General features: G+C 43.9%; 1 protein-coding gene across 5 annotated transcripts in view; it reads right to left on the minus strand.

Moving 5' to 3' along the window:
• The window catches only part of EPS15 (epidermal growth factor receptor pathway substrate 15), a 116,435-nt gene that overhangs the window by 32,409 nt on the left and 58,178 nt on the right, over nt 1–25,848 (minus strand). For 4 of the 5 annotated variants that reach the window (XR_012227452.1, XR_012227453.1, XM_073563735.1 and 1 more), the window contains exons 10-13: nt 19,010–19,155; nt 18,116–18,272; nt 12,552–12,637; nt 5,388–5,460 (exon numbers count right to left, since the gene is read on the minus strand). Coding sequence is in view for 3 of the 5 variants with exons in the window: in XM_073563735.1 (XP_073419836.1) it covers nt 5,388–5,460; nt 12,552–12,637; nt 18,116–18,272; nt 19,010–19,155 (462 nt within the window). In the remaining 2 variants the exon portion in view is untranslated. The remainder of the gene's footprint in view (nt 1–5,387; nt 5,461–12,551; nt 12,638–18,115; nt 18,273–19,009; nt 19,156–25,848) is intronic. The other variant, XM_073563736.1, reaches the window with a different exon arrangement.

Raw genomic sequence — 25,848 nt, forward strand, 5'->3', positions numbered from 1 at the left:
TATTGGTTTATTTCCTAATATACCAGATTTATATTCTTCCTACAGACAAAACTGTGGCATATTCGATATAGAGGTTTCTAGTAAACAAAGAGTTTTAAAAATGTAGCATAAAAAAAGCTTATGAAAAAAAAAAAATTAAATTAAATGGTCCATCAGCCCTTTGGGGGGGGAATTTTTCTGGGGTAAAACCACATTATTAACCACTGTGATTTATGGATTGGCCACTTATCATATTATCTCTCAGATGAGATCAAGTTGTCAAGTACAAGGGACCATATAACTAAACTCCGGACCATGAATTGTTGAACTGGACTGTCACAAAGTAAGGATGAACCACTAACCTGATTTCAGGGACCCCTAGAATCATGTGACTTGAGAGGAGTTGTCAATTTTGAGGCTTTTTTTTTTTTCTTTACACTTTAAATGCATATATTTGGGGTTAAAAAATTATTTTTGCAAATGGGATTTAATAAATACTTCTGCACAGTTTTGATTTTAAAGGCCGTTTCCCTGCACCTTCAATGTTAATGTAGTCATAAATCAAGATCTCAGAAAAAAAAATTAGAAACATAAAAAAAAGTTATAAACTTGAAAGAGCTCACTGACAGATTCTCAGTTAACTCCTCCAGCTTTCCCTTTCTACACTTAGAAGTCCTGTGAACCCTGCGCTCTCTGCCACACACGGCTGATTGGCAGCACTCCTTACATACAGGATAAGCTGTCAATCATTGTGTGGGCGGTGGTAGTGAGACTTACAGCCTCTCTGTAAGTGGACGGGGTGAGCGACCCCCGCAGGCTTTCCTTATAATTGCGGTAGGAAATAGCCTTCTACAAGAAAATAACTGATGAAATCATGAAAAAAAAGGTATATTCCCGAGCTCAGTCCCAGAAGTCTATCATATGCTGCCCCCAGATAGGAAACTTTAGCTGTATGCTCCATTCCATTGGCCTCAAGGACACCGTTCTCTCCTGGTTCTCCTCCTATCTCTCCGACCGCTCCTTTACTGTTTCTTTTGCCGGTTCCTCCTCCTCTCACCTTCCCCTTACTGTTGGGGTTCCTCAAGGATCGGTTCTAGGCCCCCTCCTCTTCTCCTTGTACACTGCCCCTATTGGTCAAACAATCAGTAGATTTGGTTTCCAGTACCATCTCTATGCTGATGACACCCAATTATACGCTTCTTCTCCTGACATCACGCCAGCCTTTCTAGAAAACACCGGCGATTGTCTAAACGCTGTATCTAACATCATGTCCTCACTATATCTGAAACTGAACCTGTCAAAGACTGAACTCCTTGTGTTTCCTCCCTCTACTAATGTACCTACACCCGACATTGCCATTTCCGTCTGTGGTTCCACTATTACTCCCCAGCAACATGCCCGCTGTCTTGGGGTCATACTTGGTTCCGAGCTTTCCTTTGCCCCCCACATTCGATCACTGGCTCGCTCTTGTCATCTGCACCTCAAAAACATTTCTAGAATTCGACCTTTTCTTACTTTTGACTCTGCAAAAACTCTTACTGTTTCTCTTATTCATTCTCGTCTCGACTATTGTAACTCTCTTCTAATCGGTCTCCCTCTTACCAAACTCTCCCCACTCCAATCTGTCTTGAATGCTGCAGCCAGGATCATATTCCTCACCAATCGTTACACCGATGCCTCTACCTTGTGCCAGTCATTACACTGGCTACCCATCCACTCCAGAATTCAGTATAAACTTATTACCCTCACCCACAAAGCCCTCCATGGCTCAGCACCACCCTACATCTCCTCCCTTGTTTCAGTATACCACCCTACCCGCGCCCTCCATTCTGCTGATGACCTGAGGTTAGTATCCTCAATAGTCAGAACCTCCCACTCCCGTCTCCAAGACTTTACACGTGCCGCGCCAATTCTTTGGAATGCACTTCCCAGGTCAATACGATTAGTCCCCAATCCCCACAATTTTAAGCGTGCCCTGAAAACGCATTTATTCAGACTGGCCTATCGCCTCAACACATTAACCTAACCTATCCCTGTGTGGCAGGGCCAAAAGTTTTACCATAACCAGGTTCCCAGCATCATGTTCCCACATGCTTTATGCATCCATTAGCCCTCTGTGTCTGTACTGTTACACACTTAACATTATGGCTGGTCCATACAATCAGGGCAACTGTTACCACCCACCTTTCATGTCTACCTCTTTCCTCATAGACTGTAAGCTTGCGAGCAGGGCCCTCACTCCTCTTGGTATTTGTTATAATCTACTGTATGTGATTATTGTTTTGCTGTAATGTCTATTGTCTGTACAAATCCCCTCTGAAATGTAAAGTGCTGCGGAATATGTCGGCGCTATAAAAATAAAATTTATTATTATTAGCTGTTCATATAATCTGCAGTCCTATGTAAATCTGAGAAAAATATTTAGCATACAGAGCACAATATGCAGACAAGGGTCGGACCTTTAGGGTTCAGAGATGAGATTGTCATTTGCATTATTTGAGCTTTGTGATCACTATTGAAGATCATACAGAACCTGCAGTCCTATGTAAATTAAGAAGTTGTGCCAAATGGTTTATGCGGCTCTGCTACATTTTGTACCATAACAGAGGCGGTAAATAATTGCAGAAAAGACTGAGGAGAAAGGCGACTGATCCAGCGATGGCATCGGTGTATTACATACAGGTCAGATGAAGGTCATGGAATAAGGGACCGGCTGTAAAATCAGTGGGTGAAGGAGTGGGTGACACCCTGGAGACCCTTTAAGAACAGAAAATAAGGTGCCAGCAAATAAAGTAATTTCCAATCATAAGTTACAAGGAAATGTATAACCATGAGCCAAAATTGGATGCACAGCTCATCTGACTGCCTTAGCCTGATATACAGTCATGGCCAAAAGTATTGACACCCCTGCAATTCTGTCAGATAATATTCAGTTTCTTCCTGAAAATGATTGCAATCACAAATTCTTTGGTATTATCATCTTCATTTAATTTGTCTTAAATGAAAAAACACAAAAGAGAATGAAGCAAAACATTGATCATTTCACACAAAACTCCAAAAATGGGCCGGACAAAAGTATTTGCACCCTCAGCCTAATACTTGGTTGCACAACCTTTAGCCAAAATAACTGCGACCAACCGCTTCCGGTAACCATCAATGAGTTTCTTACAATGCTCTGCTGGAATTTTAGACCATTCTTCTTTGGCAAACTGCTCCAGGTCCCTGATATGTGAAGGGTGCCTTCTCCAAACTGCCATTTTTAGATCTCTCCACAGGTGTTCTATGGGATTCAGGTCTGGACTCATTGCTGGCCACCTTAGAAGTCTCCAGTGCTTTCTCTCAAACCATTTTCTAGTGCTTTTTGAAGTGTGTTTTGGGTTATTATCCTGCTGGAAGACCCATGACCTCTGAGGTAGACCCAGCTTTCTCACACTGGGCCCTAAATTATGCTGCAAAATTTGTTGGTAGTCTTCAGACTTCATAATGCCATGCACACGGTCAAGCAGTCCAGTGCCAGAGGCAGCAAAGCAACCCCAAAACATCAGGGAACCTCCGCCATGTTTGACTGTAGGGACCGTGTACTTTTCTTTGAATGCCTCTTTTTTCTCCTGTAAACTCTATGTTGATGCTTTTGCCCAAAAAGCTCTACTTTTGTCTCATCTGACCAGAGAACATTCTTCCAAAATGTTTTAGGCTTTTTCAGGTAAGTTTTGGCAAACTCCAGCCTGGCTTTTTTATGTCTCGGGATAAGAAGTGGGGTCTTCCTGGATCTCCTACCATACAGTCCCTTTTCATTCAGATGCCGACGGATAGTACTGGTTGACACCGTTGTACCCTCGGACTGCAGGGCAGCTTGAACTTGTTTGGATGTTAGTGGAGGTTCTTTATCCAACATCCGCACAATCTTGCGTTGAAATCTCTTGTCAATTTTTCTTTTCCGTCCACATCTAGGGAGGTTAGCCACAGTGCCATGGGCTTTAAACTTCTTGATGACACTGCGCACGGTAGACACAGGAACATTCAGGTCTTTGGAGATGGACTTGTAGCCTTGAGATTGCTCATGCTTCCTCACAATTTGGTTTCTCAAGTCCTCAGACAGTTCTTTGGTCTTCTTTCTTTTCTCCATGCTCAATGTGGTACACACAAGGATACAGGACAGAGGTTGAGTCAACTTTAATCCATGTCAACTGGCTGCAAGTGTGATTTAGTTATTGCCAACACCTGTTAGGTGCCACAGGTAAGTTACAGGTGCTGTTAATTACACCAATTAGAGAAGCATCACATGATTTTTCGAACAGTGCCAATACTTTTGTCCACCCTCTTTTTTATGTTTGGTGTGGAATTATATCCAATTTGGCTTTAGGACAATTCTTTTTGTGTTTTTTCATTTAAGACAAATTAAATGAAGATAATAATACCAAAGAATTTGTGTTTGCAATCATTTTCAGGAAGAAACTGAGTATTATCTGACAGAATTGCAGGGGTGTCAATACTTTTGGCCATGACTGTAGATGTAGCAGAGCTGAGATTGTAAAGATGCACACAGGCGAGTGTATAATGTATTACCCCTTGTCACATGAATGTGATTTTGCATAGGACTGCATGTCAACCTGTATTATAAAACAAGATCAATAAAAAAAGAAACAAAACAAAGTCAGCTCTGCTACATCTGCACATCGTACAAGCCCAGCCAGATATATAAACGAGGGCACAGACTTTTATACAATTCCGTCAAGGAATAATATATCCATTATTAACAGGGATCAGAATGCAGATTTTCTTAAAAGGGGTTGGGGGGGGGGGTGGTTCATCTCTTGGGACTTTTTTTTTTTTTTTTTTATTTAAATGCATGTATTTTGGCCTACAAAAAATGCAGTTGGGTTTTATTAAAAATGTTGCACCTTTTTGCATTTACAGGCTCTTTGTTTCCCCGGGAAAATCAACGTTGCTATTGCAGTTGAGAGGAACTTGCGAAGAAAAAAAAAAAAAAGAGCTAATTCTCCTGTTAAAAGCAGCTCACTGAGGGATCCTCAGTTAACTCATTTGGCAGCCAGCAAGAGACAATGCAACACAGACGCAATAGAAGACATTTTTTTAAATTAAATCCAATGGCAAAAATGACTTTTAGCTCAAAACATTTTGAAGAACAAAAGAAAATCAGTCCCCGAATGATAAAAAAAAGAAAAACAAAACACTAATATGGTAAATTATGGATAAAGTGGGTGAAAAAAATATAAGCGAAAGTTCATCAATACTTTGGAGGATGTAACGCCTGTCGCTCCCAGGTCATGCTGGGACTTGCTGTTCACATCCACAAGTTGCATACACTCCTATGGCTTTTATACAAGTCAATTCATTCCTATGCCAAGCTAGTGTGGGCACAGCAGCGCCAGTCTGGCCTCGCTTACCTGGACCTCACTGGTTCTCTTCTGCACCGCTTCCTCCTGCTCCTTCAGCTCTTGCTCCGTGGCCGTCTTCTCCCTGGAAGACCAGCAAACCATACAGGAATATCTGAAGACATCGGAGACGGCGGGCATGCTAATCCAGCCCCCTAATCCGGAGTCCCACTTCAGGTACATGGTACGGGGGGGTCTTTATTGGAATGATTAAGGCCTAGGGGGCATTAAAACCAACGCCTCATCGAGGACCGGAGCGCTCGGGGAGAAACGGCAAAAGCAATAGGAGGAGAGTCGGAAATCAATGAAATAGTCTGCGATGAGCTCACTGTTACTAAGGAGAAAGCAGCAAATGCAAAACGCCGAGAGGTGGGAAGCAGCAGACGGCAAGCTGGGCATTTAACTCTCCGCAGTCACATGATCAGCAAACCCACATACTCCTCCGGGAGAACATCGCATCCCCAGCTGCCCGGGAGGATGACTCTGCATCCACAGATACAGGGGGCACCGTCTGCTCACGGCTATTGTCTCGCGGATCTGAGTTATCTCACACGTCGCTGCCCGTTTCCCATCACAGCAATCCAATGTCTCCGCTATTAGGTAATGAGACTGACAAAAGGCTGCGGACACGGCTTTAAAATAAGGGAATATTTGTAATAATCCGTCTTTATACGGGGCCCGGCGTGGTAAATCATTAGTTATTGTTTTAGGAATGCAGCCATTGCAAACAAAGGACGTCCTGCCGCCTAAACCGCACAAAGACCGGTCCCCGGCCGAGATCAGCGCTGGATGAGCCCTCTGTGGGCGGCCGGAGCAGGCAGAACCCCATTTATTAGCTAAATGAGGCCTAATATCTTCTCTAGAAAGTGCACAAAACAAGTATCGGATAAAATTTGTTAAAATCCCATCTACACATTTGCGGAAATTGACCATTTGCAGTGCAATTGTCGATGCGTAAATGCAGTGGAAATGCTGCAGAAAATCCACCACGAGTGGTGGTATCCTCAGGCCGGGTTGACACGTTGCATTTGGTGTGGATTTTACTCAAGATTCCACAGCATTATACAGTTTCAGCAACATATTAAACTATTATGTTTATACTTAAATCTCATTGACATGATGCATTTCATTTTTTGGGGTTCAGAATCCACTCTGTTATTAGCTTTTGTTCTCATGTCACCTGTGCCTCAAAAATAGCTCTAGAATTCAACCTTTTCTTACCTTTGACTCTGCAAAAACTCTAACTGTTGCTCCAATTCATTCCCTCCAGGACTATTGAAGCTCAATACTTATCGGTCTGATGCTTATTAAACTTTCTCCTATCCAATGCAGCCTGAATGCAGCAGCCAGGAACATATTCCTTGCCAACTGCTACACCGATGCCTCCACCCTGTGCCAGTCATTGCACTGGTTACCCATCCACCACAGAATCCAATATTATTATGTTTTTGATTATCTAGCACCATACAATTCCGCAGTGTTTTACAGACATTATCATCACTGTCCCCATTGGAGCTCAATCTACATTCCCCATTAGTATGTCTTTGGAGTGTGGGAGGAAACAGGAGAACCTGGAGGAAACCGGAGAACTTGGAGGAAACCTACGGAAATATGGGGAGAACATACAAACTCCTTGCAAATGTTGTCTTTAATGGGATTTGTACCCAGGACCCAGCGCAACAAAGCAACAGTGCTAGCCACTGTGCTTCCCATATCTGTTTTAGCCAAAAAGAACTCCACAATTCTGCACCGCCATACATCTCCTCCCTGACCTTGGTTACCTCCTCATCCTCTTCGTTCTGAGACGAAAATCCTCTATATTCCAAATGTAACACTTCCTTCTCCAGGACTTCTCTTGTACTGCACCAGTTTTCTGAAATGAACTACCCCAGACAATCCAGCTAATTCTCAGTATCCACGGTTTCAACTGTACCCTAAAAACACAGTTTTTTAGACTGGCCTATCTAACTATTCCCCGTTTTCTCATCCACGCACTCAGTAGCTCTTTGCACCTGTACATGTGCAAATATTGCCTTTTGACCGGTTCATGCAGCGTTATTTGAATGCCCCTATTATACTGATTGCTGGACCCTATGCGACAAGCTCTTTATTTTTCCCCATTCGTGTCCCCCTATTTCCTCATAGATTATCAGCTAGTGAACGCGGCCCCCACTTCTCTAGGTACAAGTTGAACTATCGTATCTTGTTTGTACAGGGGGAAAGGCTGCTGTCAGACACCTCTTGTTGCTGCTTGTCTGATTCTTTTTTCTCTTAAAGGAAATTATTCAGGAGCTACTGTGATATGTAATCTGAGAGCAGCATGAGGCAGGCGCTTAGACCCTGATTCCAGCGATGTGTCACTTACTAGATTGTGTTTTGCTGTGTCAGTACAATCAGTGTTTTATCAGCAGGAGATTATCACTACAGAACTAGGTAGTCATGTGCCTCCTGGTCCAACCACACCCCCAACACTGATTGGCTGCTTTCTGTGTACACTGTGCAATCAGTATTGGGGGCGTGGTTATACAAGGCTCAGCAACTAGATCTGAGGAAGAGAAAACTGTGTTCTATCACAACTCTTGCATCCAGTAAACTAACTGATACATCGCTGGAATCAGGGTCTCTGTCCCTACATCATGCTGCTGTCAGATTACATAGCAATCACCTGGGTCTAGATTCCCTTTAAGTCATCAGATTATAGAGAGTTGACCTGCAGTAACATAAGATCGTTGTCAGATCGCTGCCGCAATTAACTGCATGATCAAGCTGAAGTCATGGAGGCACTGTACATCTGTTACAATTCAATGTTCAATTGCGAGTCCCATACATCTGTGAGGTCAGAAAGAACCAATAAACACAACCTAAGGCTTTGGATTTCAGGATTACACTCCAGATTTTTCTACAAGTGACAGTCAAGAACCCTTTAGAACAATTTCCATCACGATTTTATACCGGACGACCAAAAAGACTGTGACCGCGTCTGGACGTGTACTTAAAAAAAAAAAAAAAAAATGCAGATTTCATTCATTTGATCCCCGTGTGGAAATAAATACCAAGACAGATTTGTCACACAGCGGATACAAAGCGTGACAGACCCCCACTAACTAATGGGGTCAATGGAGTTTTGTATGTTTGTAGCAGGTACAGGGGCTACAAATCTGCCGCTATTCTCGCCATCAAAATTGCCGGAAGCATAAAGAGGAAAGGTCTGAAAATAAAAACCTTGCAAAATAGAATGGTGGTCTGCAATATCCCACCAAAATAGAGTGGTAGCAATTACTGGGGTTTATAACAAGGAACGGATCCTGGTAATGGTTTTTAATGGTAAACAGTCGTCCGGTGAAAAAAAGTTAGCACCTAAGTGATAAATTATAGATCACGGAAATCTGACCACTGGGTTCCCCACCGATCGGCAGAGGGGGCACTTAGAGCCCCATGAGAATGTAGTCGCAGTGCATATTCGCAACCGCCACTCCATTCACTCCCTATGGGGGGGCCGAGCGCTGCATTCAGCTTTTTCTGGCGGCCTCATAGAGAATGACCGGAGCGGTGATCAGGAGTGCATGGCATATTAACGTTTAAGTTCCGTTCTGCTGATCAGTTCGGGTCCCCCAATTCAGATGTCCATTGATCTATAAGATATCGCTTATCCCGGGAACAGGCGATAACTTCCCCCCCACCAAAGTCTTTCGAAAACTTGGGGTGTAATTAGTGATGAGCAAATGGACTCAGATAAGGTGTTATCTGAGCATGCTCGGGTGCTAGCCGAGTGTCTTCAGTGTGCTAGAAAAATATGTTCGCGTCCACGCGGCTGCAAGTCTCGCTGCTAATCGACAGATGCAAAACATGGGAGGGATTTCCAAACAAAATGACAATCCTTGCATCTGTTGGGCTATCAAACACCTGCGAGACATGTAACCACGGGGACTTGAACTTATTTTTCAAGCACGCCGGAGAGACTTGGTTAGCAACCGAGCATGCCTAGATAACACCTTATCCCAGCACGTTCGTTTATCGCTTGTTGTAGTTACATTCAGTCTCAGAAGAAAGCCAATGGTCTCTCCGCAACATAAGTCTGAACATGATATATGGGGGGTCCTGTGACAGATCTGCATAAGGATTCAGTAGCTTTGACATCAGAATAGTAATCTAAACCCAACGCAATGGTGCTGAACCCCACTATACCGCCGCTAAAGTCTCGTCATCCTTCTAGAAGCCGTGACCTTGTGAATACTCCGGTGACCAAAATCCACCATGCCTCGTCCAACTCTACAGCTGAGGCTTGTGAGATCCACCCTATAAATGCTGGGGAAAATCCACTATGAATGCTATGCCTTACTCACCCACGATAATCCGCAGAACGAAGGCACGGCGACATTAAACAGTCGCTCACCGCACGCAGCATTATAATTGGTCTACGCTCACTTGGGACAGAAACGTAATTAAAGCGATGAAAGGAAAGTATCTCCGGCTGTGACCTGCGGGCAGATAAGCAGTCGGGCACTTGCGACTGCCTCCTCCGCTCCTTCGAAGCCTCATAATCCTGGAGAGACTTGATTCCAAAGCGAAGGGGATAAGAAAAAGTAGAATTAAAAGGGTGGCTGAATAATCAAGAGTTCTTAAGTCCTGAGGATGCAGAGACGTGGGCGTCATAAGTTCATCTTCTGCTTTCCACGGTGGCCATCATGGGCGACGCAGGAGAGAAAGCACCAGAGATCCACGCAGGATAATTGCTACCTCTTACCCCGGAGACATAGGACATAAATAGCAGAGACCCTAGTGAGAATTACGTTATGCACGCAGCGCGCCCTAAACTACTCCACCTAGCACCATCTTACACAAGCCTGCATCCGCCACACCATACACAGGCTGCAAAAAATGGCTCACGGGGAGCGGGATTTTCTTATCGCTGCCCCATACTTGTAACTGGAGCCATATTGGATGGAGGAAAATCTAATTCGAACCGAGAACAAATTTTTCGGCCCTACTTTTAGGGTCAGTTACCTTTTGCTCTCCCGTTCATGTAAAAACTACAACTCACAGCATGCACTGCAACCGTCAAAAACCGTCGAGAGTTGTAGATTCACGACGGATGGAGCGACAAAGGTTGCCGACCACTGCCCTATGGATACTGGTCTTGTTCTATCAGAGTCACCCTCCAGAAGAGAAAAAAAAAAACATTTTCCAATGCAATTTGGCTTCTCATAGCAAAGAGGATTCACTAATATAATAATAAAAAAAAAACGCTCTGCAAGGTATAAATGGACGAGGATAATACAATACAGAAGTAACAAGCGCCGAAAAAAGACCAAAAAGTAATAATGAGAGCGACACGTCGGGCTGGTAAACACTTGTGTTTGTCACGATCCCACACTCCGTCGCTGGATGGCTCATACTTTTTCCGGCAGATTGCCATCGTGACACGTCACCGGCCGGCAGCTGCTGTGTGACTGTTGTCACCTACAGAAAAAAAAAAAAGAAATCGTAACCGCAAAAATGTCTGCAGCCCAAAAATGTATTCAATCACCGAGAACGGGCGCATGGACGGCACAAATCCAGATATTTAGTGCCAAGTGAAGAGCCTGAAATTAAAGGCTTGCTCCCATCTTTAGAAGTGATCACGGTGATAACTTGCTGATTGCTGGGGGGGGGGGGGGGGGTCTATCCTAGCCAGAAAACGGGGGTCTCTGCAGAGCAGGGACCAGACATGTTCGTTCCCACAGACACAGGGCCCTGTTCTCAGAATCGCTGAAAATTTCAGCAAACGGATAGGTGTCAACTTCCAACGAGGGCGATGAACTTAATTATAGGAGATGGGTTTTGCCTAAATAGACATGCATCAACGACCTAAAGGAAGACAGGGGGCTCCACTGATCTCTAGCACAGGGGTCCTGATGCTTCCCTTCCATTCATCAGCTGACTGCAGCCACCAAGTCACAGACATCAGGTAATCGAAAAACGGGACGTTATTGCAGCCTGCGCTGGATTATTGGGGGTTATTATTTTTTTTTATGCCACTGACACATTTTGCATAGTCGTCAGTTTGACTCTAATTATACAGACATGTAGATGATGCGTCGTTGCATCGTTAGGACTGCGGTACACGACTGTACAGGAAGCGGGGACCCAAGATGCATGAATCGGCAGGTATGGTGGCCACACTGGGCGTTATCCAGCTTTCCAGAAAAGGGTTAGGTCATCCCCGAGATTTGTATTTAGAGGAAACATGTGCTGATGATGTATTGCCGGAAAGCGAGAGCTGCTGGTACATTGTGAACGATCAGCTTGCTGATATAAAAAGGGAGATGGAGGATGCAGATAAAAATAAAACAAAATCAGGTTTAATACATCAGCAAGCATGCTTTATCTGGAGGCCTCGCTGCAGGTTTGTTACAGAGATAATGAGAAGTCCCTCCGGGTCTCTGTAACCAGGTAGCCGAACCATTCACCGGCCGCAGAACAAATTCTTAACGAGTGTCGCGCCAAAGAGCAATCATCCAAAATAAAAGCAATGGCTTAACATAAATCGGTCGGCTCAATAGGAAAACACAAACCCCATACCTGCAGCGAAACCCAGAATTAGTAACAAAACCCGTCTTCTGTATGTAGGGAAAGAAAACTCTCGCTTCTCCTAATTTTTGCACCGTGTGTGTCCAGCTCCATTAAGAAGTCGGTCCGAGTCATTTTTTATGCGCTGAGCAGCTTCTACCAAATGTAGATTTCTGCACAGTTATAGGATTATTTCCAAAATGTTGAGCTATCCCCTGTCCATCGGATAGACTATAAGTTACTGACCCTAAGCGCAGGGCTTTGGATCCTGGGTATCGGGATCAGCAGAGTCCCATTCTGGGTGTGCCTGCTCCATTCACTGTCTATGTGACTGCTGGGAAAAGCAGAGCAGAGCTCTCCAAGATTACACATAGACAATGAATGGAGAGGAGGCAGAAGACGTGCAAATCTGCTCCATTCGGGCTGGAGCTCTGTAGATCCCAGTTCCCCGATCTAGGGATTGCCGTGGTCCCAGTGCTGGAATAGACAGCGGTCAGTAAAAATTACCCTGCTACATACAAGATCTTCACTAATCGTCCCAATACAATCGTGGCCGTCTTTTGCCTTATAAATAAGAAGGTGGGACTTATGCAAAAGAAGAAAATAAAATTGTTTATTTGCACTCACCTCTGCAAATCCACAATCTCATTATTCAATGTGTCCAGCTCCTTAATGGCAGAGAAATCAGAAACAGGACTGGGGGCCGATGGGATCTGAAAAGTAACCAGAGGGTGATTGGCCTGGCTTACTGGTAGATAGGATCCTGTGCAGAAAAGCTCCACTTCAAATGGACAGAAAACAAAGTAGCGGAAATTTTGACACCTTTGTATATTTTATCTGTTGCTGCATTCTGAAAATATCAGCTTTTTTATTCATATGCAAATTAGGTAGTAAGTGCTCTGGGCTTAACAGAACACTTCTGGAGCCTCTGCATTCCCAGTACTAGCCTCTTATAGCTCACTGTCTGTGCGACATAAGGAAAATAAATCGGACAATAAAAGGGAGAGAGGACAAATCAGTGGGATATGGACGACTCTAACGAACGGTGTAACCGCAACTTTGCCTTTAAAAATAAAACTGGCTAAATGACCGCAGGAACGCCGTCTGGCTTTATTCTCATCTCTGATGTAATTAGCACCAAATGCAGATTTCGGTCATCTTCTTCCAGCCCAGCAACGTACTTTGACTTGTTTATGAGGCTCCATTAAACCGGCCTTAACATCACTATCCATTCACTATAGGCTTCTATACATTTCAAAGAATTATTCGATTTCCTTCATACTGGAAATTTTGGTGATTTTTTTTTCCAATTTTCTTGCATTTTTTTTTATATGTGTAAATAAAATAATTGCAATCTGTGACACCCTCCTTAGACTTTCTAAACGCAGAGTTTTCTACTGCTTTTTTGTGACTTTAAAAAAAAAAAAGTGTAATGTCTCAGAGACCCAACCACATGAAGAGGCGATCGGGGTGGGTGGTGTTATGTGTCGTCTACCGATACCTGCCAGCACGCATTGGAAGGAGTCGTGCACCTGTCTTATTATAATGCCAAAGAATATTAGAGACATCTTTGGATACTTTTGATTGACTTCTCTCCATGCATTTTTGCAATAGGACTTCATTAGAGAATGTGGAACCTTTGGCTTCTACATCCTCTATGTATCACGGTACATAGCAGACCACAGAATGGGTTAACAGTCAAACCACAAGCTCCTACGCCAACTTATGATACATCGAAAGTTCAACCTTAATTTGGCAATAAATCCTCTTGAGAAAAAAAAAAATCAGGCAACCAGACCCCTCCCCCAACATCATCAGAAGCGCTCACTGACAGAATACCCAATGTGAGGATTATACAGGGAGATACTGCCATGGCATTGTAGACCCTATAAAGTCATAATTTTGTATCTGTACATAACGCGGCAATGATTTGGTCTGATACACAGGACGTCTGGTGAGGTTTTCTATTAGATGGCAGATATGTTTTCTCAGTAGAAAAAGTAGGGAATTTTCACATGCAGAAGTCAGAACTGAAGCAATTTTGTACGTTCAAAACTTGTAAACTTAAAAGACAATCTGTTAGTAAATTCAAACCCCTAAACCACATATATAAGTTAAGTCCATCGACACCTTTGTATCTTTTATCTGTTGCTGCATTCCGAAAATATTAGCATTTTTCATTCATATGCAAATTAGCGTGTAAGTGTTCTGGGCGTGACAGAGCACTTCTCGAGCCTCTGCCTTCTCAGGTTGTTTCACCACCCAGAACTTGTCTCTTTATTTTGACTGATGGCTCACTGTATGTATGTGTGACATCAGGCAAGAAAATCAGACAATGAGCTATGAAGAAAGATAAAGAGACTGGTGCTGGGAGAGGACACTTGGGAAGTGCTCTGTCATGACTAGAGCACTTAAAGTCTTGTTTGCCACAGATTCCTTCTAAAGGGACATTGCAGGCAAAACAAACACTACATTATTTTTGGAAGAGTAGAAGATAATCGTACGCTGTCCCTCGGAATCAGCAGTGGGCATAATACAGTATCAGTTATTCCTTTGACTTAAAATTATGAAGTTCGAAGATTCATTAGGAAGGTTGTCAGATAATCAACAATTTACCTACAGGTGATAATTGTAGGACTGTGGACCCGGAGACCCCTACCTGATCACAAAAACACAGGGTCTCCACAGTCCTCTGTATAACTGAAGCATTACGGAGCAAGAACGATCGCTGCTCCATTCACTTCCATCAAAGAGTTTTCTCATGTTCTTCTCTGCCTCGTGAATTCCTGGTTGTCTGTTCTCATGATCAATGAGGGTCCGAGTGATCAGATCTCCACCGATCATGGGACTACCACTTTAAGATGAAAAAAAAAATAATTGCTGTCACAAATTCACTAAATAAAAAATAGCATAGGACTGAATGGTAATTTAGGTCTTAAAGGGACTCGGTCACCGGGTTTTTGCCACCTAATCTGAGAGCAGAAAAATGTAGGAGCAAAGACTCTGATTCCAGCAATGTATCACTTACTGAACAGCTTACTGTAGTTTTGATAAAATCAGTTTTAATCAGGAGGAGATCACTACTACAGGACTAGTAAACCTGCTGCCAGATAGTCAAATCACGCCCCCAACCACTGATTGGCAGCCAACGCACAGTGTACACAGAAAGCAGCCAATCAGAGCTCAGCATTCAGAAAATTGGTAGATCTGCAGCAGATAAAAAGTTCTATCAAAACAGCAAGCAGCCCAGTAAGTGATACAATGCAGGAATCGGGGTTATCTGCCCCTTCATCATCCTGCTCTCAGATTACATAGCAAAAACATGGTGATAGATTCCGTTTAAGGAATGTGTGGGCCTTTTTTAAAGAAATTTTGTACATACATTTATATTGAGCTAAAATATTTTCATAGATAAAAGACAGCTCAGAATAAAACAGATAAATATATTCCAGAGTGGTTTTTTTATACATTTTGCACCGTTTTGCATTTACAGGCTCTTTATTTCCCTGCAAATTCAACCTTGATGTGGTCTGTGGTCATAAATCAGTTGAGAGGAGCTCAGAAAAAGAGTATTCTCTTGTCAAAATGAGCTCACTGACGGATTCCTTGTTGACTCATTCTGCAGCCAGCAATAAACAGCTCAACACAGAAGGCTATAGAAGGCATAGGGTGCAACTTTTTTTAATGAAACCTTAAATAAAAAGCGCCCACAAATGTGTCCTATTCCTTTAACGTGTTCGCTTCCATTGTGTGTATGTAAGAGACTTAGAATCATGCCAGCTCCGGTAACTTAGGCTTTGGGGTAATAAACAGAAAAAGATTATAGTAAAAGGTCTAACCTTGCGTAGGCAGAACAGGACAGAGTTAGGAATATTAGAGCAGAAAGCAGATGGCAGTAAAACAGTCCAGCAAGCTAGAACAGAGCAAAAGAAAGCAAAGCAGGATAGTAGATTAGTGCCGGCAGAAACGCGCCAACCTCATAGACGTCATCTATGCATCGCCGATAGGTTAGTAAATGAGGTTCATCAGCTAGAGGGGTAGAGACGGGAACTAAAAAATCCCAAACATTCAACTCCCAATACAATTCAGACCTACAGTATACAATTTACCAGGTTCCTGCTCTGGCCCTAGCCCCAGGCGGCAAACTGCAGAACTCCGACTGATGTGAAACTACAACTCAGAGCCTGCCCTGAGACACTGTACTAGTGTATTATAATTCTCTTTTATTTGTGTGTATATATATATATATATATATATATATATATATATTTTTTTTTTTTTTTTATTTTTTTTTTAATTTACTTTTTGATTTTTGTACCAAATTATTCACAATAGCGCAAGAAGCTTGCGGAATTTTGCACAAATTCAAACTTTCGCGCCTTGTTCAAGTTAAACGTTCTTAAAATTCTTTAAGATTAAAAAAGTACTAAAATAAAAGCATTATTTTTCTGAAAAGTTGCAAAATGATGAATAAAGAGAAGAAAATAATTGGCTAACCATACCTAGATAACTGAGAAAAGTGGTGCAGAGCTTAGAAAAAAAAGCTTGTGCTTTCAGTCTATGGATGTGATCAAGAACACATGTGGGATCTTGAGCTGCCTGATCTACTGTGATGGTTGCTTGCTGCATCATAAAGCTGCTGCCATCGCTCCTAGTCCTCGATCTAGGAGGACTGATCCAATCATCTTCATTACGACTATTATTAAAGCGTATTAAAGTCTATATGTCCAGAATTTTTTTCCTCTATTTTATCAACCAATTCAAGACAATTTTAAAAGTTTTCAGACCGACATTTTTTTCTCATTCAAATATTAATTTTTTTTTTATTTTTTTTAACACGTAAGGTCTAGTTTTTTTCTTCTCCAATATCAGTGCAGAAAGTAAAACTTATTGTACATATATATATATAATAAATATATAAAAGTGTTTATATTTTTTTTAATTTTTTTTAGACCACAGCAGGTCACCAAAACACACTTTAAATTACGTTTTCCTCATTAACGATTATACTTACATATCCGACACATTTTAATTTATTTTTTTGTTGGGACTGGCAATTGTTTTTTAAATTTTACTTCTTTTCACTTTTTTTAAAAAATTTTTTCACACATTAAGATCCATATAAAAAAAGGTCAAAATATCTTTTGGGGGCGATTTCAAAATTTTATATTTTAATTTTTCATTTCCCTTGTAAGCGGCAGATTAGCCCATAGTTACAGAGTAAATCCAGCCTCCAGTCTGCCCTGCAGATCCTGCTCTCTCTGGGTATTCCAATCACAAGATTACCGTCAGAGATTTCTAAATTGTGCACACAGTTCATTCCATTCTGGATATACAGAGATCAGGAGGGCAGAGGTGGTAATAAACCATCTCTGCCTTCTCTACGGAAAGTCTGTCTCCGATAGGGGGCTCCCAACTCCTGCAACTATTTGGTTCTGCAATGATATCGAAAATGTCACTGCAGAGTCACACGTGGACTGGGCCGGCATTTTTAGCTCATATTTAATTTTACAGATGTGTGAATGTATCTAATTTATCTGGATTCAGAAAAGCTCACAACTTCAGATTATGGCAGCGACACAAATGAATTACTGTTAATACACACAACAGTGCAGTGAGTGTTTGTTATGGCACGCATCCCGCTCACTTACACAAACTGGTCCCGAGACATAAGAACACGGAACATTCCACATCGGATGAGGACCAAGACTCTGTTACAATTCAAAGTATGAAAAAATAAAGATTTTTCTCCTCTGTTATTACACAACATATCCACAACAAGGGAGTCAGGAACTCCTTGTTCTCATGATTGGTGGGCATCGCAGAAGTCGGACAGCCAACAATCATTAATTTATCGCCTAACCTGTGAATAGGCAATAAATATATTTAAAACAAATCTGTCAACATAAAATGACTGTCCAAACCAAGCAAGGGCACTCAGACATCTGAATGAGGCCTTAATACACAGCTCTGGATTCTCAGGAGCCAAAAGAGAGCCGAAGTAAATGGAAAGCAAGTAGTTGGGAAGGTGCACTGAACAGTTTGGTCACACCAAGGGTGCACCCAAGCGACTGTGCTTGGTTTGAACAGTCATTTTGAGCCAACAGAATCTTTTTAAGAAAGGAACAGCAATCCTCGGAGTTACGATGGCGACACTATGCAATATACAGGCTTATTCTAGGAGAACATACCTTGGGTGTCGCTGATCTTTCTGATGGAGGCATCATTTCTGGAGTGAGGGACTGAGGAGGATCAGTGCCCTTTGAGAGTTTTTGATTGATGAGATGAAGTGACAGCGCAAATTGCTCTTTAGACAGTTTCCCCAAGTCCTTGGTGTCACACAAAGACCTGCAAAGACACCACAAACACGGGAACATTCTCAAGGAACTCTAACACACTTGTCGAACACCTCCAGATTGCGCTAAAGTAATTCCGCCATATAACGCTTCAGAAATGAAGAAAGATACGATGCGCTTCAGATCATCTCTGTGACCAAGAATTGTATGAAATGTTAGACTGTTGGATGTACCGTCGATGTTTACTGTTTTCCAGTTGTTATTAGGGACATTAAAAGGGATTGTCCACCACCTTTGGGGACTTTTTATTTAAATGCATGTAATTTGAGCTAAAAATTATGTTTGTAATTTGGGCTGAAAGTGATGTTTGTAATTGGGATTCATCAAACATTTTGGACCGTTTGCCTTCTATAGCCTCTGTGTTGAACTAGTCTATTGCTGGCTGATGAAGGAGTTAACTGGGAATTCAACAGTGAGCCCACTATGATGGCCTGATAGACAGTAACTTTTTAATCTGCCCTTTCTCACCTCCACTCAGCTGCTTTATGGCCACAGATCACATCAAAGTTGAATGTGAAGGGAAATAAGAGAGCCCAGAAGAGCCAAACGGTGCAAAATTTGTAATTAAACCCAATTATAACAATTTTAGACCAAAAGACATCCATTTAAGAAAAAAAAAAAAATATCACCAAAGATGGACAACGCCTTTAAAGTAATTTTGGTATCAAACCTAGGCATGAACAAAGGCTAATCAGAGAATTGGCAGATGGGTCAGTTCACAATACTTACCAGATATGGGCGAGCAGTGCGGATTTTAATCCCGTTTTCAGGAAGACCTCTCGAACCTCCAGCCCAGACACCAGGCCATCTTGGTCCTTATCAAGTTGTATGAATATCTCATCATATTTTGCTTTTTCTGCATGTGATACAACCCACTGGGGAAAAAAAAGTAAGACAGAGGTGTGACGACAAAGCATTGTATCTTAATTAACCAGATGTCTATTTTCAGCGGGTCAGGAGGAATAGACTGTTCTCTAGAGGGTGGGCCATATATATGGATACACCTAAATTAAATGGGAATGGTTGGTGATATCAACTTCCTGTTTCTGGCACATTAATATATGGGAGGGGGAAAACTTTTCAAGATGGGTGGTGACCATGGCGGCCATTTTGAAGTCGGCCCACCCAGGTGTATCCATATAAATGGCCCACCCTGTACATATTGGGATAGGATCATTGAGATGGGAATATCCCTTCCCTATGAGGCCAATTTCTGATTTTTCCTTCCCTACTTCCAAGAGCCATAACTTTTTTTTTTTATTTTTATGTCCTGTGATAAAACACTCTGGGATCACCTTTGCTGGGTGTCAAAGGCCACGTGGGTTTAGCATGAATCTCAGGGGCACAGCCGGGATTCGGACATAACTGACGCTGGGTCAGGTTTATTTCAGGTGAAAGCAAAACATATAGGAAATAAAACATACAACAAATCCTTGCCTGTCCGGCACTAACTAAACAGGGTCCGTACTAACTACCAACTGAAGGGCTTCTCCCAGCCAGCCAAACCAGCGTTACCGTAAGCACAGCTTTCACTCACGTGTGTCTCTCACAAAGACAGGCTCTCTGTGTCCCCAGGCTGAGACACTCACACAACCACCTCGCATCCTTTTATATCCGCCTCCCATTAATCATTAGTCACCAGGTGAGATACTGATCAGACTAGGCCACATAGGACAGGTATCTGGGCGAGATATACCTGGCCTCCTTCTCACATATCCCCCCCCCCTCTGCTCAGACCACTCCGGTCGAGCAATGACACCCGCCAAACAGTGCACTTGGGACAGGGCATCTGCATTCCCCATCTGTACCCCTGGGCGGTGCTCCACCGTAAAAGTGTAGGCCTGCAGGGCAAGGAACCACCGGGTCACCCAGCTATTCCGTTCCTTGTTCAAGTGCATCCACTTGAGAGGGGCATGGTCAGTGATCAGCCTGAACTTTCTGCCCACCAGGTAATATTTGAGGGCCTCTAGAGCCCACTTAATGGCAAGGCACTCTTTTTCCACTACCGCACACTTTTGCTCATGTTTATTCAGCTTCCTGCTGAGATAGAGGACTGGGTGTTCCACTCTGTCCCTCGCTTGTGACAGTACGGCTCTGATACAGGTCTCAGAGGCATCAGTTTGTACCACAAACTCGCTGCGGAAATCTGGAATCACCAGTACGGGCTGAGAGCAAAGTGCCCGTTTTAGGCTATGGAAGGCTTCTTCAGCCGCTAAATTCCATTTAACCATGACGGAATCTTTCCCTTTGGTAAGATCCGTCAGGGGGGTAGCAATGGCTGCAAAATTGGAAATGAACCGGCGATAATAGCCGGCGATCCCCAGAAAGGCTTGCGCCAGCTTTTTGATAAAATTCAAGCGGTTCAGGACTGGCCGCAACCAGTTATCGACCTGGGGTTTAACAATACCCCTCCCAATTACGTAACCCAAATACCGGGCTTCTTCTAGCCCGATGTGACATTTGTTTGGGTTCGCGGTTAGACCTGCCCTCCACAGGTCCTCAATCACAGCTTGCACTTTCCGGAGGTGAGTCTCCCAGTCCAAGCTGTAAATGACAATGTCATCCAAATAGGCAGAAGCGTATTGCCAATGGGGCCTCAGGACTCGATCCATCAGTCTGGAATGTCGCCGGCGCTCTGTGCAGTCCAAACGGCATATACACATACTGGAATAAACCTTCCGGTGTAGCAAACGCCGTCTTCTCTCTGGCAGCCTCTGCTAGAGGGATCTGCCAATATCCCTTTGTTAGATCTAGGGTCGTAATATACCGGGCCTTCCCTAATCGATCTATTAATTCGTCGACCCGAGGCATAGGGTAAGCACCAAATTTAGAGACCGCATTCAGTTTAATGAAGTCATTGCAGAACCAAATGGTGCCGTCCGGTTTAGGAATTAACAAAATTGGGCTGGACCAAGCACTGTGCGACTCCTCAATGACCCCTAACTCTAACATTGCCTTGACTTCTCGGGAAACAGCTTTACGGCACGCTTCCGGGATTCTGTAGGGTTTCACATGGACGGTGACCCCAGGTTCCGTTATGATGTCATGTTTCATTAGCGTAGTCTGCCCGGGTTTTTCAGAGAAAAACTTTTGGTTGTGAAGTAGAAACTGCCTGACCTCAGTCTTTTGCCGCTCCGAGAGTCTCTGCAATCCGTACCTCCGGTACAGTATGCGAGCAGACGGGCCGGGCCAGATCCGCTGATAAGGCAGATCGATCCTTCCAGGGTTTTATCAGATTTACATGATAAATCTGTTCAGGTTTCCTTTTACCTGCCTGATACACTTTGTAGTTTACCTCACCAACTCTTTCCTTCATCTCAAAGGGGCCCTGCCACTTTGCGAGGAGTTTACTGTCCACCGTGGGGACCAGGATCAACACCCTATCTCCGGGTGCAAACGTACGGATCTTAGCGCCCCTATCACAGATCCTTTTCTGGGCTCCCTGAGCCTGCATCATGTGCTCTTTGACGATGGGCATAATGGCCGCAATACGGTCCTGTACTTGTGTTACATGATCTATCACCGTTTTAAACGGAGTGACCTGACCCTCCCAGGTTTCTTTTGTGACGTCTAACAGTCCGCGAGGACGTCGGGCATACAATAACTCGAAAGGCGAGAACCCAGTGGAAGACTGGGGCACTTCCCTAATGGCAAAAATCAAATACGGAAGTAAATAGTCCCAGTTTTTCCCATCCTTGTCTATCACCTTTCTCAGCATCTGCTTCAAAGTTTTATTGAACCGTTCGACCAGCCCGTCTGTTTGAGGGTGATACACGGACGTGCGTAACGGTTCGATTTGTAGCAACCTGCAGAGCTCCCTCATTACCCTTGATATAAAGGGAGTCACCTGGTCGGTAAGTATCTGTTTTGGAATACTGACCCGACTAAACACCTGCACCAGTTCCTTGGCAATCGTTTTGGTGGCCGTTTTACGCAAAGGGATGGCCTCCGGGTAACGAGTGGCATAATTCACGATGACCAGGAAATGTTGGAGTCCACGTGCAGGCCGTGGAAGGGGCCCCACTAAATCCATCCCAATCCTCTCAAACGGGACTTTAATAATAGGGAGGGGTACCAAAGGGCTACAGAACCGGGGTTTAGGCGCAGAGGCTTGGCAGTCAGGACAAGACTCACAGTATACACGAACATCATGATGCATGCCTGGCCAAACAAAACAGTGTAATATCCATTTGGTGGTTTTCTGGACTCCCAAGCGACCTCCCATCACATGTCCATGGGCCAGGTCCAGCACTTTCCGCCGGTAGGATATTGGCACGACTAATCGTTGCACCGTGTCTTACCCCTTTTTCTCTATCTGATATAATAAATCATTCTCCAGAACCATGTAAGGATATGCCAGCCTAGTGCCAGGTTCTCCAGGTACCCCATTTATCACTTTTACATTTGTCCTAGCCTGAGAAAGGGTAGGATCCTTCATTTGTTCGCTTTGGAAGTTATCTTTCTGGACTTCCAAATCCGGCAAACGGGGAGGTGGACGGCTGCCTTCCCCCTCCTCCTCCCTGGTCTCCTCAGTATCCCCCGCCATGACCGAAAACGGAAACTGAAGGAGAGGAATCACATACACTGTGACCCTGGGGTATCAATTGATTCTCCCACAATTGCCAGAAGTGGGGGAAATCCCAGCCCAAGATCACATCATGCAACAACGCGGGGACGAGTCCCACTTTATATTGCACCGTCCCATAGGAAGTAGAAATGCATACGACCGTGGTGAGGTACGAACAGGTGTCTCCATGCACACATGTTACAGAAAATCTGTCTAATGGTCCAGTCGGGGCTGACACCAGACTGGCCTTCACCAGAGTCACCACACTTCTCGAGTTTACTAATGCTACCACCTTCTTCCCATCCACCGATACATCACACAGGTGTTTTTCCACCTTACTCTGACCGGCATTCACACTCACTAACTGGGCAACCATAGACATGCGGTTTTTAGAGTCTGTGACATCGCACTGCATGGGTTCAGTAGTGACCGGACAGTTCGTTCGCAGCGATGTGGCCCATGTCTTGGCAGCGAAAACACCTAACGGGCCCCTTGCCTAGCCCAAAGTTCGTTACTCTTGGCGTCACCGTGCGAGCAGTCCTGTTATCCTCCCCCATTTTTCCTTCTCCCCTACTCCCGGGAACAGTCTTACCGGTTCCACGTGGAGATGATGAAGATGGAGGTGGGATAGCGTCGTCTCTGAGTCCTTCCGCCACAGAGTAAAGCTAAACCATATCCACCAGTTGATCTGCCGTCGTCGGATTTCCATGGCTTACCCACTTACTCAGGGCCGGCGGTAGAACTCTCAGGTACTTGTCCAGGACGATTCTCTGGATGATCTCTGGCACCATCAGCACCTCGGGTTGTAGCCATTTCTTCGTGAGGTGGATCAGGTCGAACATCTGTGACCGCGGTGGTTCATCCGGCTGATAAGTCCATCGATGCACTCTTTGTGCACGGACAGCGGTCGTCACTCCCAGCCAGGCCAAGATCTCGGCTTTCAGTTTATCAAAGTCCTGCGCGGCTTTAGGTTCTAAGTCATAATAGTCTTTTTGGGCCTCACCGGAAAGAAACGGGGCAATCAGGCCGGCCCAGCGGGCCTTCGGCCATTTTGCACGCACCGCCGTCTGTTCAAACGTGATCATGTATGCCTCGACGTCATCTTCTGTCGTCATCTTCTGCCAGTACCGACTCATGTGAATCACTCTCGAATCGGCCTCCGGGTTAACCTCAGGTAAGGTCGCCAGGCGCTGCGCCACCTGCTGGAGAAGCGAACGATCTGTAGCTGTCATGTTCACCAACTCCTTCAGCTGGGCCATCATCACCCGATTAGCTTCTTGCTGGACGGCAGTGGACTGTACCAGCGCTTCCACCACGTCCTCCATGTTCATGCTTTCAACATGGTGCCAGCGTTCTCCACCAATTTGTGATAAAACACTCCTGGATCACCTTTGCTGGGGTCAAAGGTCACGTGGGTTTAGCATGAATCTCAGGTGCACAGCCGAGATTCCGTAATAACTGACGCTAGGTCAGGTTTATTTCAGGTGAAAGCAAAACATATAGGAAATTCTTAGTTACTCACCAGTTAACAGTATTTTTTGGAGTCCATGACAGCACCACCTGAGAGAGGGGATCCGCTCTTCAGGAACACGAAACCTACAGATACAAAAGGGCGGCACCTCTCCCACGCATCAGTTGGATTACAGACCACAAGAGGACCGCCAAGGTTAATGGCATGATTTATGTACAATACTATAATTACTTAATTATTCATCACCAGTGGACATATACAAGAGGAAGAAGTGCACACCCAAATTAACAACGGGAAGGGAATATATGGGTGTTGTCATGGACTCCGAAAAATACCGTTAACCGGTGAGTAACTAAGACTTTATTCGGTCGTCCATGACAGCACCACCTGAGAGAATTACAGAGAGTAATAACTAGTTTAGGGAGGGACTACAGCCTGCAGCACCCTTACACCAAAGGAGAGGTCTGCGGAAGCACCCAGGTCTAGCCTATAATGACTATAAAAGGTGCTTGGAGAGGACCAAGTAGCCGCCTTACATATCTGGTCAATGGAGATTTCAGATATTTAGGCCCACGAGGTCGCCATGGCTCTGGTGGAATGCGCCCTCTTTTTCCCAGGTGCCGATCTGCCTTTTGAGGTGTATGCTAGTGAAATAGCCTCTCTAATCCACCTGGCTAGTGTGTTTTTTGATGTTCTAAGAACTTTCCTAGCGCCTTGATGGGAGACAAATAAGGCATTATCCTTCTTCCAGGGATCGGTAACTGCCAGATATTCTATGAGACATCTCCTAACATCCAGGGTGTGTAGTTTCTTTTCCTTCTCGTTAACTGGATTAGGGAGGAAGGATGGAAGGACTATTTCCTGTGTCCTATGAAAGCTAGAAACTACCTTAGGTAAGTATGCTGGATCAGGTGCAAGAATTACCCTATCGTCTCTGAACTGTATATAAGGAGGACGCCTAGATAATGCCTGGATGTCGCTTACTCTACGAGCTGACGTCAGAGCTACCAGGAAGGCTACTTTGAGGGACAGGTTTTTTAACCCCTTCACCCCCAAGGGTGGTTTGCACGTTCATGACCGGGCCAATTTTTACAATTCTGACCACTGTACCTTTATGAGGTCATAACTCTGGAACGCTTCCATTGATCCCGGTGATTCTGACATTGTTTTCTCGTGACATATTGTACTTCATGTTAGTGGTAAAATTTCATTCAAATAACTTGCGTTTATTTGTGAAAAAAATGGAAATTTGGCAAAAATTTTGAAAATTTCGCAATTTTCCAACTTTGAATTTTTATGCCCTTAAATCACAGAGATACGGCACACAAAAAACTTGATAACTAACATTTCCCACATGTTTACTTTACATCAGCACAATTTTGGAACCAAATTTTTTTTTGTTAGGAAGTTATAAGGGTTAAAAGTTGACCAGCGATTTCTCATTTTTACAACACCATTTTATTTTTAGGACCACATCACATTTGAAGCCACTTTGAGGGGTCTATATGATAGAAAATACCCAAAATTGAC

Source organism: Dendrobates tinctorius, unplaced genomic scaffold, assembly GCF_039654945.1.
Source record: "Dendrobates tinctorius isolate UK_male_01 unplaced genomic scaffold, ASM3965494v1 ptg000396l, whole genome shotgun sequence".
Lineage (NCBI taxonomy): Eukaryota > Metazoa > Chordata > Amphibia > Anura > Dendrobatidae > Dendrobates > Dendrobates tinctorius.